Source organism: Thermobia domestica, chromosome 9 (assembly GCF_964235325.1).
Source record: "Thermobia domestica chromosome 9, izTheDome1.hap1.1, whole genome shotgun sequence".
Lineage (NCBI taxonomy): Eukaryota > Metazoa > Arthropoda > Insecta > Zygentoma > Lepismatidae > Thermobia > Thermobia domestica.
Genome location: NC_137462.1, coordinates 107356764 through 107377343, shown reverse-complemented (window position 1 = coordinate 107377343; position 20580 = coordinate 107356764). Strand labels below are relative to the sequence as shown.

The following is a 20580-nucleotide window of genomic DNA, read 5'->3' as shown; positions in this document are numbered from 1 at the left end:
ATTGCAGTTAGACAATCACAGTGCTGCAGTTCAGATTACATCGTGTTCATCAATGATTCTTGTATTTAACAGTGATTGTGTACAAACAAGAACTTTCAGAAAATGCCATTTATTTTCTCTCTATTCATGTGAACTTTTGACAATGTTAATGGATAGTCTATCAAAGGCACAACGTGCTGATTTAAGTGACTGGTTCCTTGTCAGTGACAAATTGGTAACAGAGCAAGAAAGGCATTTGCACAGTGGAGTGTAAAAATAAGTAATGAGGAACTAGTTTGTCTTTATTACCAGTTTCGAAAAAAAAATATTTTCGTATAGAACGTATCTCTCGGCGACGGCAACAGGCAAGAAGACCATCTTTCTCTACCGGAGATCAAAACTTGAAAGTCATTAATTCAGTGCTTTGTTCACATTTAAAATATATACGTTATCAAGAGCCTTTCTCTTAACATTACAAGAAGTTTGTTAATAGAACGTAACGTGTATTGCAGGTTAGAGCGTATATACTGAAGAAGAAACATAAATTACAGGAAGGAAATTGTAGTGCAAGAGCGTTCTTTTGTAATTATATATAAATAAAATGGAACTCCAATTTATAATCTCTGACGAAGCATTGTTTCCCTTAATGAAACAGTGTTTTCGTTCCTTGCTCTGGTCTGGAGTTGCAGCCCTTCTCTTAAAAGAGTAGAACGTTCTATGACGGAATACTATGGTATTGATGAATCTTATTGAAGACAATGTCATTCAAACTACATATCAAATATATTGGAGGATTTACGTTTTCCCAAACTTGATCACTTAAAACTTGACCCAAATAATGATGTGTGATATTAACAGGATGGGGGCTTCAGCACATCGCATAAGAATGAGGTTTGAAAATCGCCTGATAAGCATGGGAAGTGAAGTAGAGTGGTCAGCTAGAAATCCTGATCAAACACCTTTTGACCTTTTTCCTTTGGGGATTTCTTAAACAGTTGGTTTACAGAAATCTGCAACAACAATGAAAGAGCTCCCATAAGCAATAAAACGGCCGTTGAAGCATGCAATTCCAGACAAATTTGAGAAAATGTTCACAAAGTCATTCGTACGCAGAGTGAATTTATGTTGAGGCTCGACAGGTCGAATAGAAGAAAAACATGTTTGTAATAACCTTAAAATAGGAAACAAACTTTCAGACTTTTGGCTTCTTATCGCATTAACGAAAGCTATTTTTAAACTACTTTTAGTTCCCTTATATATATATATATATATATATATATATTCAATTGCAGCTTAATTCATTTCAATTATTATACACTATAAACTGCTGAAGGTCAGGGGTGTCACAGTTTTTAATTCCTCTAATGGATTTTTTTTAGTCAATCTTCATACGTAATCAATTAGTTACTCCATCAGTCAAGTATGTTGGTATTTTTTAGGACCTGAAATAGGGCACATAATCTTTGTGATCTTTGACCTCTTTTGCTACTAGTGACCTTGTTCTTAGGATTCTATAAACTATGGGTTGTTTCTTTATCTGTATGTTCAGTTACAAGTTCCTCCATTGAATTATTTTTATATGGTAAGCTGTTGAATTTAGTATTATTCCACCCAAGTCACAAGTGACCAGGTATGAGTTGGGGTTATAGTTTTCAGTTCATGTAATGGAAATATTATTTTGTTAGTTCAGTCTTCTTAGGTAATCAATTTATTGCTCCATCAATTGAGTATGTTAGTATTTTTCAGTTCCGAAATAGGACATTTATGTTTCTTGATCTTTCGACCGCTTTTGACATTGATGACGTGTATAATTAGGCTTAGACTAATCTTGAGCAGGTTCTTTATCTGTAGGTTGATTTACACTATTTGATTGAATTGATTTCTTGCTGAAATGTGTGCTGTCACAACGGTCACGGGTAATCTGCTGGAGATCAAAGGTCACAGCTCCACATATTTCTCGTTACTATATTCTTTCATATCAAAAGTTACGCAAATACGCCAATTTTCACGGTTGAAGATCAATATCTCGAATAGTGGCATACCATACCAATATTAGCATTGAATCCTATACGGAAAATAATTGCATTCTGATCTTTGATCCTATGACTTACTAATCTGTGGTACCCTTGTCTCCGCTTTAGTGTCACACAAAACTTCGAACCTTCGTCTATAATCCCACCAACTTCCACCTTCCTAGGGCTTACCATTTTTACGCAGCACTAAAATGAAATGTACACACGAATTTTGAGTCAAAATTTATTTGTAAATTTCATTGTGTATATATAGAGTATTTCAGATAATGGGACCATTTCGTAAACTATGTCTTACATGAACAACTTCTCCCTACAGAAAGTTTTTTCATAATCTTCACGTGATTTACCAGATGGATAAACTTGCCATTAAAACTTTCGGACAGACCTATGATTTGCCTTGTGAAGCAAGCTGAGCTTTGGTTCGCTCTCTGGCATCTACCTATCTTATTTTTTGTTTCACGCTTTTATTTCCAGCCGTTATGATTTATAAGCACTGAACACTTTATCTGAAACATTCTGTGCATACATATAAAACATAAACTTCTTGGTAATGGTTTCTAAACGATGCGAAACAAATATGTAAGTGTTTTAATGCGCTCTTCGTGTAAAATTCGAGAGTAATACTGAAATTATATCTTTGGTTTCATTTCAGCTGCATGCTTAGCTTGTGGAAACTTTATCCTTTGCTTTCCAAAGGAATCTGAAAGTGCCATGCCCTCATTATATCCTATGTTTTTCCATAATCTGGAGGACCCTATTCCTTCTGTAAGGCAAGGAGGTGCGACAGCTATTGCGAATGTTGTAAAAGCTTATGGACAAGATGCATTAACATTTGTAATGAACAAAGTTGTTGATGGCCTTAAGGATATTGCTAACCAACCTTCTGAATCTGAGAAATACGGCGACATGGAAAAGGGTCCTGCGACATTTGGAATTGTAAAACGAATTCGGGATAACGATATGGATCTACACTCAAATAAACAGGTAGAGTAAATATTGTCTTTAGAAGGTATTTCTATTTAAAAAGTTTTGTTTGGGAGGTGTGTAGAACATGGAGTGCTTAGAAATTAATTTCCATTATAGGGTTGGTAAATTTAGTAACAAAATATAAATGAAGAATGTTAAAATTTCTTGCATCTATACACTGGGAGAATTCTGAATTCTTTTAGGTCCAGTTATGTGATGAATAAGACCTAGTAATTTTTTACAGAAAAGAAAGATATTAAATAAAAATTCTTGTAAATACATATAATACAGTTAATATATAAACTATTGTGCCAAAATATAGACACCTACTTTATAACGTGTAGCCCGGTCTTCTCCCCATCATCACTTACTTGTACGTAACATGGAATGTACAGAGTGTTGGAGCTGATACGTGATTATACTCATTCAGATACTTCAAGACCATAAGGCAATTTTTTAAAGGAGGTTCTGCACAGCATCTTGAGCTGTAAGGCATTAAGTGAGTTTTGCACAATATCTCGCACTTTCTTAATAGAATTCAAATTTGGAGATCACGGGGCTAAGGAAGTCTAAAAGTCGATACTGTGTTCATTGAACCAGATTTGTATCACCTGTGCATAGTACATGCATATTTGCGCATATGCCATTTTTACTTTTTTTATATATTGTATTCAAGAGCATGTATACAGGGTGATTCTTTATAGGGTTTACAAATTCAATCAGTTATAATTCTTTATTGGAACCACATACAGACTTGCTTTATATGTCATTATACTGCAAAATACTTCAAGTTTGACTCACATAGTGAGTAGTTGCGGAGTTGACCACACGCGGCGCCACCGGTCAGTCATTGAAAATTGAGATTTTCACTGGGGCGGAAAGAGCTATGTGTGTGTTTTCGTTTGAAGAAACGAAGTCAGCAATGAGTGTACAGCGAAAGTTTCGCACACAATACGGCAAGGAACCACCCAGGAGACCAACAGTGTACAAATGGCACCAGATATTTATTGAAACAGGTTGTTATGTGTGATACACAAAGGCTCCAGAGCCTCACCTGTGACTAACGATGTGGTGGAAGCAGTTAGGGAGAGTTTTGTCCGCAGTCCTCGAAAACCTGTACGATGTGCATCACAAGAAACTGGCATCCCTCAAATCACTGTTTGGTGTGTATTGCGTAGATGTTTATCCATGAAGCCATACAGACTGTCCTTGGTTCAAGCCTTAAGTGAAGCGGATAAACATACTCGATATTAATTCTGTGTTACTATGTTGGATCGCATTAGTGGTGATGAGTCATTCTTGAACAGTGTGGTATTCAGTGACGAATCTTTTCATCTTTCCGGCCGAGTCAACACACACACTTGTATTTGTGACATGGAAAATTAACATGCGCACGTGGAGCTGGTTCGTGACAGCCCCAAAGTGAACGTGTTTTGTGTTGTTTCCAGAGCAAAGGTGTATGGACCATTCTTCTTTGCTGAGAGCATTATCACCGGCATCACCTATCTTGATGTGCTCCAGAACTTCCTTGTTCCACAGTTAGATGAAGATGACCACGATGGCCGCTTATGGTGGCAACAAGATGACGCCCCGTCGCACTACCTGATGGACGTAAGATAATTTCTTGATCAACGTTTCCCAGATAAGTGGATAGGTCGTGGTGGACCAATTGCCTGGCCGCCACGTTCTCCAGATTACGCGCCACTTGACTTCTTTCTGTTGGGGTTTGTGAAAGATAAGGTGTACACCCCTCCCCTACCTGATAATGTTAATGAACTGAAACATCGTATCACAACAGGCATCGCGGACGTTACCCCCGAAATGTTGACTACTGTTTGGTAGGAAATCGACTTTCGTTGGGATGTGTCCAGAATGACCGCAGGTGCACACATTGAGCCACAATGGATTTGTCACAAAAAACTTAAAGTGTTTTGCAGTATAATGACATATAAACCAAGTCTGTATGTGGTTCCAATAAAGAATTATAACTGATTGAAGTTGTAAACCCTATAAAAAATCACCAAATATAGATATCAATGCTGTGGGTAAATATTTCAAGAGATACATGAGTGTTGTATTTGTCACATTATTGTTTCTAGTTTTCCTTGCAACTAGTAACAGAACTCATTGTACATCATTATAAAGTCACTACAGCTTGAATTGAATACTGTTTACAGGAAGTCTAGTGTAGTCTCACCGTATATGGATTTTCTCTGTCTGTATGACATGAATTTTCCAGATATATATATATATATATATATATATATATATATATATATATATATATGGATGTACGCTACATAGTATATTGACTTACGTATTGAAAGGCATTAGTGTTGAGTTGGTATATGATTTTATATAATATTCCCTTTTGTTGAGTGGTTCTTTAAGAGCTCGTTCTTGAAATATCTACGCACAGTATTAGTACTTGAGTAGTAATCGTCCCACTTGAGGCCAATTTGGACTTTGACCCCGACCTTTATGACGTCATAGGTCAAAGGTCAATGACTATGGCCCGGGGTCAATGACCTAGGGGTACATAGGACCACCCCCTCTAAATTTTGGCAGGGGTACCATAGCCCACCCCCTAAATTTTGGCAGGGGTACCCCTTAAATTTTGGAAATTGGCAAATCTAAAAATTTGGTATGGTAGCCTAGGACCACAGTATGTACCTCTATCAGTATTGGGGGTCTATGTCGTTCCCTTTCATGGGTAAAAAATTGCCAAAAAACCAAATTTCGGGGTTTTTTGACCTAATTTATCCCCTTTGATGAGGTGTTATTACCTTATATAGTTATATGGGCGTATACAGGGGTCCATTACCTTTCATAAGACATGGATATATTAATGCACCCCTTTAAAATTTGGGAAGGGGAACTTGGCCCACCCATTAAATTTTGGAAATTGGCCAATTTAAACATTGGGTATTATCGTATAGGAGCCTAATATGTATTATGATAAATTTGGGTGGTCCACCTCATTTCCTTCTAGGGGTACAAAATTGCCAAAATATAAACGTAAGCAATACGATATACCACGTGTTTGGTTTTTGGTCGATTTTATCCCCTTTAATGAGGTGTTATTATCCTATATAGTTATATGTTCATGTATATGGGTCCATTACCTTTCATAAGATATGGGTATATTTGTGCACCCCTTTAAAAATTTCGGAGGGATACCTTGGCCCACCCCTTACATTTTGGAAATTGTCCAATTTAAACATTTGGTATTATAGTACTGGACCCTAACATGTATTATAATAAATTTGGGTAGTCCACCTCGTTCCCTTTTAGGGGTACAAAATTGCCAAAATATAAACGTAAGCAATACGTTGTAACACGTGTTTGGTCTTTTGGCCCAATTTATCCTCTTGGATGAGGTCCTATTACCTTATATGGTTATATGCTTAGGTATAGGGGTTTATTCCCTATCATAAGACATAGGTACATTTGTGCACCTCTTTTAAAATTTGGGAGGGGTACCTTGGGCCACCCCTTAAATTTTAGAAATTGCCCATTTTACACATTTGGTATGATAGTACTGGACCCTAATATGTATTATCATAAATTTGGGTGGTCCACCTTGTTCCCTTTCATGGGTACGAAATTGCCAAATTTTTAGTACAACCAGGTGTTTCGTTTTTGACCTAATTTATTCCCTTGGATGAGGTCCTATTACCTTATATGGTTGTATAGTCATGTATAGGAATCCATTACCTATTATAAGACATAGGTACATTTGTGCACCCATTTAAATTTTTGGGAGGTGTACCTTGGCCCCGCCCCTTTACTTTTGGAAATTACCCATTTTATATATTTGGTATTATAGTATAAGACCCTAATATATATTACTATAAATTTGGGTGGTCCATCTCGTTCCCTTTCATGGGTACGAAATTGCCAAATTTTAGTACAACCACGTGTTTCGTTTTTGACCTAATTTATTCCCTTGGATGATGTCCTATTACCTTATATGTCCTATTATATGGTCATGTATAGGAGTCCATTTCCTATCATAAGACATAGGTACATTATTGCACCCCGGGAGGGATACCATAGCTAATCCCTTAAATTTTGGAAATTTTCCAATTTAAGCATTCGCTATTATAGTACATGACCTCAATATGTATCATGATAAAATTGGGTGGTCCACCTTATTCCCTTTCATGGGTTAAAAAATTGCCAAAATATATAGCAATATGTTGTACCACGTGTTTGGTTTTTGGCCCAATTTCTCCCCTTTGATGAGGTTTTATTACCTTATATGATTACAAGGGGGTTCATTTCCTATCATAAGACATGGGTATATTGATGCACCCTTTTTAAAATTTGGGAGGGGTATCTTGTCTCATCCACTCAGTTTAGAAATTGTTTAATATAAGCATTTGGTATCTCCGTACAGGTCTTCAATATGTACCACTATAAATTTGGATGGTCCACCTCTTTCCCTTTCATGGGTAAAGAACTACCAAAAATCAAATTTCGGAGGTTATTGACTCCTATTTAATACGTTATATGGTTTATTACCTTTATATGTTTATGTTCCCTTTTAAATTTGGGAATTATCAAATAACATAATTCGGTAAACGTTTTCTAGGACCCATTGATATTCCTCTTATGGTCAAATATTCAAAATTTAAAAATTATTGACCTATTTTTTTGATACGGCTTTATTATTGAATAACTACAGGATTTATTACTTTTTCGTAAGACACAGGTGTATTTGTGTACCAATCTTAAATTTCGGGAGGGGTACATTTCTTATTGTTATATCAATAATTGGTAATTGTTCTTAGAATTGGGTGGTATCTCTTTCTTTGGGTAAATCATTGTCAAATATTAGTATGATCACGTGATCAGTTATTGACCTATGATGGGATTAGGAGTCCAGGACATTAGTACATTTAAACTTTCTAGGATAATTTGAGAATGCGTCATTGGTTTGGATTATTACAGCCTATGGACCAAATATAAACGTAAGCAATACGATGTACCACATGATTGACCTTGATGAGATAGTGTACAGGGATACATAGCTAACCTTATTGAATCTTATGACTCATAGTCTTAAGGGAATACATGCTACAACACTGGCAAAGTTATTGTTGATGCAATTTGATTGGTTGATCACTATCTTTCGTGCAATCTGATTGGCTGATCACTATCTTTCGTGCAATGTGATTGGTTGCTGTTTTTGAAATTTTTTGTTTGAAACTTTGGTTTGACATTTTTTTTCGTTTGATATTTTGTTTGAAAATTTTTTGTTTGAAATTTTTTTCAAACTTTTTTGTTTGAAACTTTGGTTTGAAATTTTTTCGTTTGAAATTTTTAGTTTGAAAATTTTGTTTCGAAAGTTTTGTTTAAAAAATTTTTGTTTGAAATTTTTTCAAAATTTTTTTTTGAAAATTTTTGAAAATTTTTTTTGAAAATTTTTTCTTTCAAAATTTTGTTTGAAATTTTTTCGTTTGAAAATTTTAATTGTTTTTCGTTTCAAAACTAAAAAAAAAATTTTATTTGAAATTTTAGTTTAAAAAATGTTCGAATTTTTTTTTCCTGTTTAAAATTTTTTGTTTGAACATTTTTGTTTGGAAAATTTTGGTTTTATATTTTTAAGTTTGTGCACTCATTAGTGAAGAACCGGAACTGCTTAGAAGAAAATTTGGTTTGAAATTTTTTTTTGTTTGAAAATTTTTGTTTCGAAAGTTTTGTTTGAAATTTTTGTTTCAAAGTTTGGTTTGACATTTTTAAAAGTTTGTGCACTCATTAGTAAAGAACCGGAACTGTTTAAAACTAAAACCTCTGGCAACATTGTGGCGCAATAGTACACGTCATAACGTGATAATGCAACGTCATCAGTTTTGCATCATATATAAGTATCGTTCGAGTTAGTATTCATGATAACATCATCATGACTACTTGTCTGCAGTTTCTAAACAACGTGATGTGATGAAATCATTTACCAAGATTACTGGTTTACAACAGAATGTACCTTATAGAATCTTAGCTAGTCAAATGATCCCTACAAAGTTTGGATTAAGAATCGTAGTGAAGCTTGAAAATGATAAGAATATAATTTTACCAGCAAGATATTTACCCATGGAAGCATCAAAACAAGAAGAACTGCTGCGTTTCTTAAATACTGGATCTGTATCTTTATGTTACAAAGGATTCTTGGGTCGAAGTCATCAATTTGAATTTAGTACACAGCCAGATTCGTCAGCAATTGTGATGAAATCATGAATTCAAACGTCAGCACATTCCTTTGACGTCAGACATAGTTGTATGAATTTGGTTGGTCAGCATGACGTCAACAACTGTGATGAAACAATGAATTCAAACGTCAGCACATTTCTTTCCAATGACGTCAGCCGTAGTTCTATAAATCAACCAATACACTGTCATCCCACGAAATCATTTGAGCAAGTGCTTTTCAGGAGGAAAGATGTGTACTTCTAACGATAAAGAGTTCATCTTCGCAAGCTATTATCCAATAAATATATTTCAAACAAAACATGTGATGATTGGTATCAGTGCTAGAACATTTGAACCAGTGATTCGATTGGGCAAAGCAGAACAATTTGGTGTACAACTGACCTGTGAAGAATGGCAAATATTATGTTCACGAATCGACCAAATGAACGATTATTTTCATGATGAGCTAAATGTGACCATAGTCAAATCATTAGGCTCAAATCATGAAGTGGTGCTGCGTACAGTCCTCGAAGAGAAGATGGTGCTGTTACGTAAAAAGAGTACATTCCATGTCCCTCGCAACATGGTGTATCTAACGCAAACGGAATGGAACAAATTCATCAGCGTATTTCAGTGTGTTAAACATGCAGTGGAAGTGTGCAACAAAACAAATATATTCCTGAAAAAGTACTATTTTGAAAAATGTGTTATGCATATTGTACAACATGTATCTAGATATTGTGATGGTTGTCAACATCGTTCGTGGGTGCATACCTGTATTGATAAACAGTTTATTTGTGATCAAATGTACATTGAGTTTCCACCAATTGATATTGCAATAGACCTTAAAAGACTTCAATTGGAATTAAAATTATATGCTAAAGACAAACTAGTGCAAGAAGTTCAAAATACATTGTATCGACAATATCCAGATCCTATATCTGGTATGGATGTATGTGGAGTGTAATAAAATGATCCATTTCAATGAATTGTGTTTTTTCATTTCAAGTACAACCCCATGTTCTGACGTGTACTATGGCGCCACAATGTTGTCAGAGGTTTTAGTTCTAAACAGTTCCGGTTCTTTACTAATGAGTGCACAAACTTTTAAAAATGTCAAACCAAACTTTGAAACAAAAATTTCAAACAAAACTTTCGAAACAAAAATTTTCAAACAAAAAAAAAATTTCAAACCAAATTTTCTTCTAAGCAGTTCCGGTTCTTCACTAATGAGTGCACAAACTTAAAAATTTGAAACCAAAAATTTTCAGACAAAAATGTTCAAACAAAAAATTTTAAACAAAAAAAAATTCGAACATTTTTTAAACTAAAATTTCAAACGAAAAAATTTCAAACAAAATTTTGAAACAAAAATTTCAAACAAAAATTTTTTAAACAAAACTTTCGAAACAAAATTTTCAAACTAAAAATTTCAAACGAAAAAATGTCAAACCAAAGTTTCAAACAAAAAAGTTTGAAAAACATTTCAAACAAAAAATTTTCAAACTAAAAATATCAAACGAAAAAAAATGTCAAACCAAAGTTTAAAACAAAAAAATTTCAAAAACTTTTTTAAATGTTAAACAAAAAACTGAATGCAGCAAAGATTTGAAAATCAGCAACCAATCACATTGCACGAAAGATAGTGATCAGCCAATCAGATTGCACGAAAGATAGTGATCAACCAATCAAATTGCATCAACAATAACTTTGCCAGTGTTGTAGCATGTATTCCCTTAAGACTATGAGTCATAAGATTCAATAAGGTTAGCTATGTATCCCTGTACACTACCTCATCAAGGTCAATCATGGGGCACATCGTATTGCTTACGTTTATATTTGGTCCATAGGCTGTAATAATCCAAACCAATGACGCATTCTCAAATTATCCTAGAAAGTTTAAATGTACTAATGTCCTGGACTCCTAATCCCATCATAGGTCAATAACTGATCACGTGATCATACTAATATTTGACAATGATTTACCCAAAGAAAGAGATACCACCCAATTCTAAGAACAATTACCAATTATTGATATAACAATAAGAAATGTACCCCTCCCGAAATTTAAGATTGGTACACAAATACACCTGTGTCTTACGAAAAAGTAATAAATCCTGTAGTTATTCAATAATAAAGCCGTATCAAAAAAATAGGTCAATAATTTTTAAATTTTGAATATTTGGCCATAAGAGGAATACCAATGGTCCTAGAAAACGTTTACCGAATTATGTTATTTGATAATTCCCAAATTTAAAAGGGAACATAAACATATAAAGGTAATAAACCATATAACGTATTAAATAGGAGTCAATAACCTCCGAAATTTGATTTTTGGTAGTTCTTTACCCATGAAAGGGAAAGAGGTGGACCATCCAAATTTATAGTGGTACATATTGAAGACCTGTACGGAGATACCGAATGCTTATATTAAACAATTTCTAAACTGAGTGGATGAGCCAAGATACCCCTCTCAAATTTTAAAAAGGGTGCATCAATGTACCCATTTCTTATGATAGGAAATGAACCCCCTTGTAATCATATAAGGTAATAAAACCTCATCAAAGGGGAGAAATTGGGCCAAAAACCAAACACGTGGTACAACATATTGCTATATATTTTGGCAATTTTTTAACCCATGAAAGGGAATAAGGTGGACCACCCAATTTTATCATGATACATATTGAGGTCATGTACTATAATAGCGAATGCTTAAATTGGAAAATTTCCAAAATTTAAGGGATTAGCTATGGTATCCCTCCCGGGGTGCAATAATGTACCTATGTCTTATGATAGGAAATGGACTCCTATACATGACCATATAATAGGACATATAAGGTAATAGGACATCATCCAAGGGAATAAATTAGGTCAAAAACGAAACACGTGGTTGTACTAAAATTTGGCAATTTCGTACCCATGAAAGGGAACGAGATGGACCACCCAAATTTATAGTAATATATATTAGGGTCCAATAGTATTATACCAAATGTTTAAATTGGGCAATTTCCAAAATTAAAGGGGTGGGCCAAGGTATCCCTCCCAAAAATTTAAAGGGGTGCACAATTGTACCTATGTCTTATGATAGGAAATGGACCAATATACATGACCATATAACCATATAAGGTAATAGGACCTCATCCAAGTGAATAAATTAGGTCAAAACCGAAACACGTGGTTGTACTAAAAATTTGGCAATTTCGTACCCATGAAAGGAAACGAGGTGGACCACCCAAATTTATAGTAATATATATTAGGGTCCTATACTATTATACTAAATGTGTAAAATTTGCAATTTCTAAAATTTAAGGGATGGGCCAAGGTACCCCTCCCAAAATTTTAAAGGGGTGCACAGGGTGCACAAATGTACCTATGTCTTATGATAGGTAATGGACCCCTATACATAACCATATAATTATATAAGGTAATAGGACCTCATCCAAGGAAATAAATTGGGCCAAAAGACCAAACACGTGTTACAACGTATTGCTTACGTTTATATTTTGGCAATTATGTACCCCTAGAAGGGAACGAGGTGGACCACCCAAATTTATCATAATACATGTTAGGGTCCAGTACTATAATACCAAATGTTTAAATTGGGCTATTTCTAAAAATTTAAGGGGTGGGCCAAGGTACCGTCCCAAACTTTTAAAGGGGTGCACAAATATACCCATATCTTATGAAAGGGAATGGACCCCTATACATAACCATATAACTATATAGGATAATAACACCTCATCAAAGGGGATAAAATCGACCAAAAACCAAACACGTGGTATAACGTATTGCTTACGTTTATATTTTGGCAATTTTGTAACCGTAGAAGGGAACGAGGTGGACCACCCAAATTTATCATAATACATATTAGGGTCCTGTACTATAATACCCAATGTTTAAATTGGCCAATTTCCAAAATTTAAGGGGTGAGCCAAGGTTCCCCTCCCAAATTTTTCAAGGGGTGCACCAATATACCCATGTCTTATGAAAGCTAATGGACCCCTGTATACGCCCATATAACCATATAGGGTAATAACACCTCGTAAAAGGGGATAAATTAGGTCAAAACCCCCCGAAATTTGAATTTTTGGTAATTTTTTACCCATGAAAGGGAACGACATAGACCGCCAATACTGATAGAGGTACATACTATGGTCCTAGGCTACCATACCAAATTTTAGATTTGGCAATTTCCAAAATTTAAGGGGTGGTCCTATGTACCCCTGCCAAAATTTAGGGGGTGGGCCATGGTACCCCTGTCAAAATTTAGAGGGGGTGGTCCTATGTACCCCTAGGTCATTGACCTTTGACCTATGACGTCACAAAGGTCGGGGTCAAAGTCCAAAATGGCCTCAAGTGGGGCGATTACTACTACTTGTACTAGATATGTCCTGGTCTGTTGTTGACCATGAAAATATAAGAACAGTGGGAACGTTAGAGATGAAATGCTCCTACATTGCGTCCGTATTCAATGTATAAAAGAATGACAATACGGTTCATTAGTCCACAGCAAGTGACCACTACACTTTTACCAACGAGTACAACTAGTAATTAACTCGTAGTGTTAGCTGCGCACATTCACTCAAGAAAATGAACCACATTACAGAATATGGCTCCTAATATTTTAAAGTGTATGTTCTTTCATATTCTTGTGGCTTATTAGTGATAGTAACATGTTCTTTTCTGTTTAATAGATGTATTCGTGTGGTTCTTTAGCACCTAAAATGGGAAGAGGTGGAGGATGTACTGATCACAAATTTCGCAGACCTTCTCAACCATGGGAAAGAGCTGATGGGTAAGAACAGTTTTGATGTCTATAGTTGGTTCTTTAAATGCAATGACTCAGCTCTCTTTTACATGTAGTATTGTCTTTTTCTTGAGGAATAGTCTGGTCATATAACCTCTTTTCACCGAAGGTCATAATTTTTACACTCGAAATTTGCCTAAAACGTATTACTTGTATTAATATGATATTTTACAATCTAAAATCCATTAAAAGAAAATCAGATTATTGGTTTCTAATAATACCCGAAGAAGTTTCCACGAACCAGAAAGTAAATTCAATGTAACAGTATGGACTATTGACACTACGAAATGCGTGCACTTTTGATAGATAAATTTTTGTAAGGGAAGTTATTAAAACGTTAGAAATAACCTGGGAAATGATTGGAGAATAAATTTGCAATACAGAAAATGTAGTTTACTGCAGTGGTTCTCAACCTAATTTCTATCACGATCCCCACTTTATCACATCCTTTTGGCAGCGACCCCCTTATAATTTCTGGTTTGTAATGAGCTTGTGTGGGATTTTTGATATACCTATTGCGGTATATTACGCTGGATATCTCACAATATCCATCTATTTCTATAATAGTGAATCCATTTCTTGTATATAGTGGACTTCCGTAAAAGAGAATGGATTAAAACAAAATTTGGGTCAGTTTATGTATATTACAAATATCGAATCCGAACCGTCATACTGTTTCAAAATGGAGGTTGTTTGAAAATTTTAAAAGTTCATAACCCCCTTAATTTTGGATCATATGATAAAAAATAAAGTGATTTCTAATTTTAGTTAAAAAGCTTGGACAGTTGTTTATAAAGTTATTGAGTATTTTAAATGACTTGATATTGTGCGTCACGAGGATCAAACCGGACATTGCCGCACTAGTGAAATCACACCATACTCAGGTATCTCATTAGCTTTCAATTTTAATTGTGTTTCAATATGTAGGTTTTATAGCATTTGCATTTTTCTGGTATTTAAAAATACAGTTCTCTGTAGTTTCATATCGTACCTCTTTCATTTAAATTGATTTTTAAACACCTGTTGGAAATGTTCAGTAGACTTATTTTTTGTTGTTCTAACAGTATGCATAAAAATAGAAATATGCCTATCAGAACAAAATTCCAAATAATATTTAAAAATATTTTCCGGTATTAGATTCTAATTATATTTATCTCTTGCGCTTATCTTCGCGACCCCCAGAGGGAGAAACGCTGATCTACTGAGTCTCTCTTCTTTAAATGTGTAGAAAGTATTACAACTTAGGGAATATTTTGCCGTCGAAAAACTCCGAAATTACTCAAAAAGCATCTGAAAATGCTTCGTACGGAGGAGAAAACTGTATAAAATATTTTTAAAAAATTTCACTTTTGGGGAATGAAGAAAAACAGTTCGTGCTGTCCGAGTCCAGGCTGGTCGTTGCATGTTCTCTTGGAGACAGGGAATCTTCACATAATCTTGGAGCTCAGAGATGAGAGTTGCAAATCAGCTTACAGAAATGGTCAGAAAAACATATTTTTTTCTAATAATAATAATAATAAACGTAAAAGTTTGTTTTCCTAACCATTTAGCTCCATAGCATGTGTTTAAGGAACTGAAGCATCAAATTAATTCTAGTCGTTCATTCTATTTCTTAAAGTTTTCGTCACCTGACCCGACATTTCTTGTAAGCACCAGATTTCTAAGAATTTGGTTTCAATCGTTTACAATTTCCACTGCACTTTTAATGTCTTATCCGAAGCAGTTGGTCGAACGGGTTAAGTCGTATTCATGTCAGATGAAGAATAGAGGAAACAAGCTATATTTTTAACATCAAATGTATAGGTTGAACGAAATTCAAAAGTGAAAAAGTGCTACTGGACCGACATTGAACTCGTGACTTTGACTTACTACGCCAGAATGATAACTACTACGCTACCTCGTCTTTCCTAGACCAGTTTTTCACTCGTCAGTTTGTTATTCTGCCATTTAGACAACATGGACCCACGACGGCTTACAACTGTTGTTCATGTACAACTCACCTATGATGATTGAATCAGATCTAGATATGTAAAACATAGAGGGGAATGCAGGAGAAGTGGGTATGGAAGTAGTACGTACATCGGCATTGTAAGCAGTAGACCCGAGTTAATCTCCGCCGAGCCGTCCTTTCTTCAACTCTTTGAAAGTAAAGAGATTCAGCGTTTCTTGTCGTCGTTATAAATCCGTTCGGAGTATAATTTTATGAAACTATTTCTTAGGCTTTTACTCAAGAAATTTAAATGGAAGAAAACTCACTGATTTCACTATCAATGAAGAATGCAGATCTTTTGTTTATTTATTTTGTTTTATTTGTGCACAAAAAAAAAAAAAAAAAAAATGTTTGCTTGTTAAGATTTACGTTTCTCTGTGTTTTGCGTTTCAGATGCGTATATCTTGTGTCCGAATTGTCACAGATTCCAGATGCGGTTCCGTCAGTATTGCCAGCTGTACCTCTTATTGCGGAAGCATGTCGTCATAAACATTATACTCACCACGTTACTTTCTTAGAAACAGTGTGTAAACAAATGCCTGCGATCGGTCGAGGAATTGGGAAGAAGAACTTCAAGACTGTTATAGAGGCCTTTTTTGATCCTATATTCTATGCCTTGGTAAGCATTATTTGCTTTCTTTATGTTCTTCGTTGATTAGTGGTACTCAGTGTTGTGTGTTCACCGAGCTTCGTGTTATTTACTAGTATGTTTTTTAAACAATGTATTATTTGGCTGAGCCTCCATTTGCGAGAAGTGAAGTTGTGCTAGATCGAGAATTACAACTTCTTACACGTTCCTGGGCTGTTAAACAGCTCAGTAGTTATCACGCAAAATTCAGTTGGAGTTAAAATGGTTCCGATGTTAAACACTACGTTAAACGCCAAATAGACAAATGTTTGAATCCCACTTTATTTATTATTATTATTTGTAAATATTACAAAACCAAAATACATTCGGTGTATTTTTAACAGTTGTAAAGATCAATCATTGTTAAAAAAGATTGTTAAGTTTTTATCGTAGTACATTGTCGTTTGTGTTAAATACTGCTTAATGTACTTGAATGAAATAGAGCTTACATTATTTTTTATAGTAGAATGTATAGTTTCGATTGTTTTCTTCATAGAGCATAGCTTGATCAAATGTCGAAACGCTTAGCACAATGTGTCAAAATAATAATAAATAGACACTAATAACATCGTACGTAGTGTTAATGAATGTTCTAAACAATTACAGGATTCCCAGAGACCTGGAAATCAAGGAATGTCAAGGAATTTTATTTTTGTCAAGGAAATTATCCAAAAAGTTGTTTAATCTTAGGGAAATTATTGAAAAGTTCTTTAATGTGAGAGAAACAAAGTAGTCGTTTCCGATGATGAAGGCAACCATGAACTAATAAGGTTATTTGGAATTTAGAGGTCATACAATACAACAGTATAGAGTAATAGGCTACATACAGACACATTAAGTTATCTCAAGGTGTTTTGTGCTTTTGATTTGTGGTTAGGTTCTTAATTTTGGAATTAGTTGAGCTACAGTACCTTGAATCCTATAATGTAAGGGGGCCACGGTGGCTCAGTAGTAGAGCGTTCACCTCTGGCGCTTGGGGCCCCTGGTTCGATCCTTGCTCGCGCCAAGTAAACTTTGTGGTAGACAAACACCGTGTGTGGGGGTTTCCTCGGGGTCCTCCCATTTTCTTTATTCCACCATTTCACTCATTTCTCATCATCACCGTCTCCTTTAGCCTGCCAGGCATAACTGTGGGACATAAAACAAAGATTTCATTTCATTTCATTTCATATAATGTAGACAGAGAGTGGCGTCTCTGACCTTCTAAACTGAAATACATACATCTTTTGAACCGACTTAAAGAAAGAAAAAAAAAAGTGGTTCTCAATTCTATACAGTTATATATGTGTGTGTTGTGAGTATGTTCAAGCATAAGTCTTAGACAGAGTTGCACCAATTTTATTCTTATTTATTTTATTTTAATTTTCATGATCTACTATAGTTTTCCGAGCTAGACCATGAAACTTCCCCATGGCTGACCATGTTCATACCATAACTTTGTATATGATCTCACCTAACTTCGACATAGGTGCACCAGTTGTATTGATTTACTTATTTGAAAAGGTATGTTCGTTTGGTGGTTTCATATAAATTCATTAGGATTTGATGATAGTCATCGGAACTAGACCATAAAACCTCGGAGGTTGACAGTGTTAATATCGTAATTAACTGACTTCATCGTGTTCATGCTCACGCATAACTTCAACACATAATGTATGGATTTTATTTTTTATATTTTATTTATTTATTTATTTTTAAGTTTCAAAGAATATACTTTCTTGCAGATTTTGTATAAATTTGATCAGGTTCTAATGACAATCTTTGGTGTTGGACCGTGAAACTGTTCAACAGCTGATAGTCTTAATACTGTGTTATGTTCACATATAATTCCGTATCTCGTAGACCGATTCAAGAAATATATATATTTGGCCACACATTTTTTCTAGACTGACCCATTTTATAGGAGGTTAGTGCTCTATCTTTAGTTTAGATACTTAAAAAAACTAATGGGGTTACAAAAAAGTGGAAAAATGAAATAAACCTTTGTTAGGGAAATAGGTAAACCTTTGTCAGGAAAAATTAGGGAAAGTCAGGGAAAACAGCGTACAGAAATCTGTGGGAAATCTGAATTAGTTCTCTGATTGGAGTATTTAAAACTGAGCGCAAACACACATAGTCATAAATAAAATCAAAACTAGAGATGCAAAAAAGCCGGCTTTTTGGAATCGATGGTTTTTTTCACATAAAAAGCCGGCTTTTTTGGGAAAAAAACGAGAATTTTGGAAATTTTGGCTTTTTTCAACTTCGTGATTTTTCTATCTAAATAGCTTTCTTATAGTATATTCTATAGTTAGATAAGAATTCCATGACCTGAATGTCATATTTCGCTCTGAAATTCACCATCAAGATGGATGGAGCACATGTTTTACGAATTAAAGCTAACATGAAGAATGTAGTATTTGAGGGTAATTTTAGAGGCTATTTAACTTTATTTTAACTTTTGAGTTATCGACATCCTTTTTCTTCTCTAGTTTGTCATCCGTGTTTCATTTCTAAGAGCTTTTAGTACTCTAGCTTCTAGCGCAAAAGTTGAACTTGCCCGTTTTTCTATTTATCCGTCAAAGCGTACGTTTTTCAATATATCCGTCAAACCGTACTTCCACATTTCTGTTATACTGTAGCTGTGAAGTGATTTAGCATTAATTTTCCGGACACAACCTTGAATACCAATTTATACAAATAATCAGTAGCGGATTTAGAAAAGTACTTTAGGAGGGGTTTTTCTGATTGTTTCGTTTCCTAAAAAGTCCTAATTTTATTTGGGAAGTGCCTGAAGTTTATGAGTACAGGCATAACTAATATTTCGTTTCGTTTATATGCTTAGCAATAATCTTCCGGATACAACTTTAAAAATCATTTTATACTGAGAATCAGTGGCGGATTTAGAAAAGTATTTTGGGAAGGGTTTCTTACTAATGTTTAGTTTTTTTAAACACTCGTAATTTTTATTTGACGGGAGCTTAAAGTTTATGAGTAAAGGCATAAATAATAGATATTTCGTTTGTTGCAGACATTCCGTAACTTTGGGGAACGGGCTTCAGTCCGAAAGACCGCCCCCCTAGCCTTCGCAAAACCGTCACTGCTGGTAATTAGTAATAATAATGATTTAAAAACAATAAAAAAGGAAGTCGCCCAACTCACAGTACACGCACTATTTCTACATTTACAGATGGAATGAAGAAAAGCCTTGTCAGAATGGTCGAATGCTGGTTGAATCCCGGACTTCCCGATAGAAGCTCAAAAGCTAATCACTCAGTCATGTTTGTTGTGCAGTTGTATTTAGCTTAACTTAAATATATTCCGTAGTCTTTTTTTTTTTTGGGGGGGGGGGGGTTCCGTAATGATATGTTGAATCCCTCTTGTTAAAAATTCAGAAAACTTGAGGATTGGGTAAACTGTGATGGTGGTTCTATAAAACTTAACTGTAGAATTTCAAGAATATACAGAACCAAAAGCTCTAGATGTTCAGCCCTAAGTGTATCATATAAATCTAAGTATTTCTCTTATGTTTTATTTTAATTTTATTTTGTTTCAAAAAGAGGGTATGGAATATTTTGAAGTAAAAATACTACATACTATTTTGCTAGTTATTTGTGTATTCTTTAAAAAGAAGTGTTTACTTTTAGGGTTGGCTGGTTAACACCAACTTTTTTTTAAAATAACTGGTTTAAACCACAAAAATAAAAAGAATGAAAATTGCGAATCGTGTGAACTTCATGGTGACGTTTCCAGATATCAAACCACCTGCAATAGTTTTATTTCCCTTTCACCTTTTAATCAAGGTGTCCCATGTTCAATTCTCGGTCGAACCACAACCCTTCTTTCATGCGTAACCCAAGTAGCGGTTCGGATGTCAGTTTAAGCGAAAGTCTTCTCCCTGATAACCTCGGTATTTCGTGAGGATGTTAAGCCTAAATATACGAAACAAACCAAATTGTATATTTCTGCATGCCTAAATGCGTGTTGTTTTATAAAGAAGCCAATA

General features: G+C 34.8%; 1 protein-coding gene across 1 annotated transcript in view; it reads left to right on the top strand.

The window, feature by feature from the left end:
* Positions 1 to 20580, top strand: part of LOC145694913 (uncharacterized) — a 78294-nt gene that overhangs the window by 36218 nt on the left and 21496 nt on the right. Inside the window, exons 8-10 of the mRNA XM_081771666.1 lie at positions 2665 to 2996; positions 13865 to 13965; positions 16361 to 16586. Coding sequence (XP_081627792.1) covers positions 2665 to 2996; positions 13865 to 13965; positions 16361 to 16586 — 659 coding nt within the window. The remainder of the gene's footprint in view (positions 1 to 2664; positions 2997 to 13864; positions 13966 to 16360; positions 16587 to 20580) is intronic.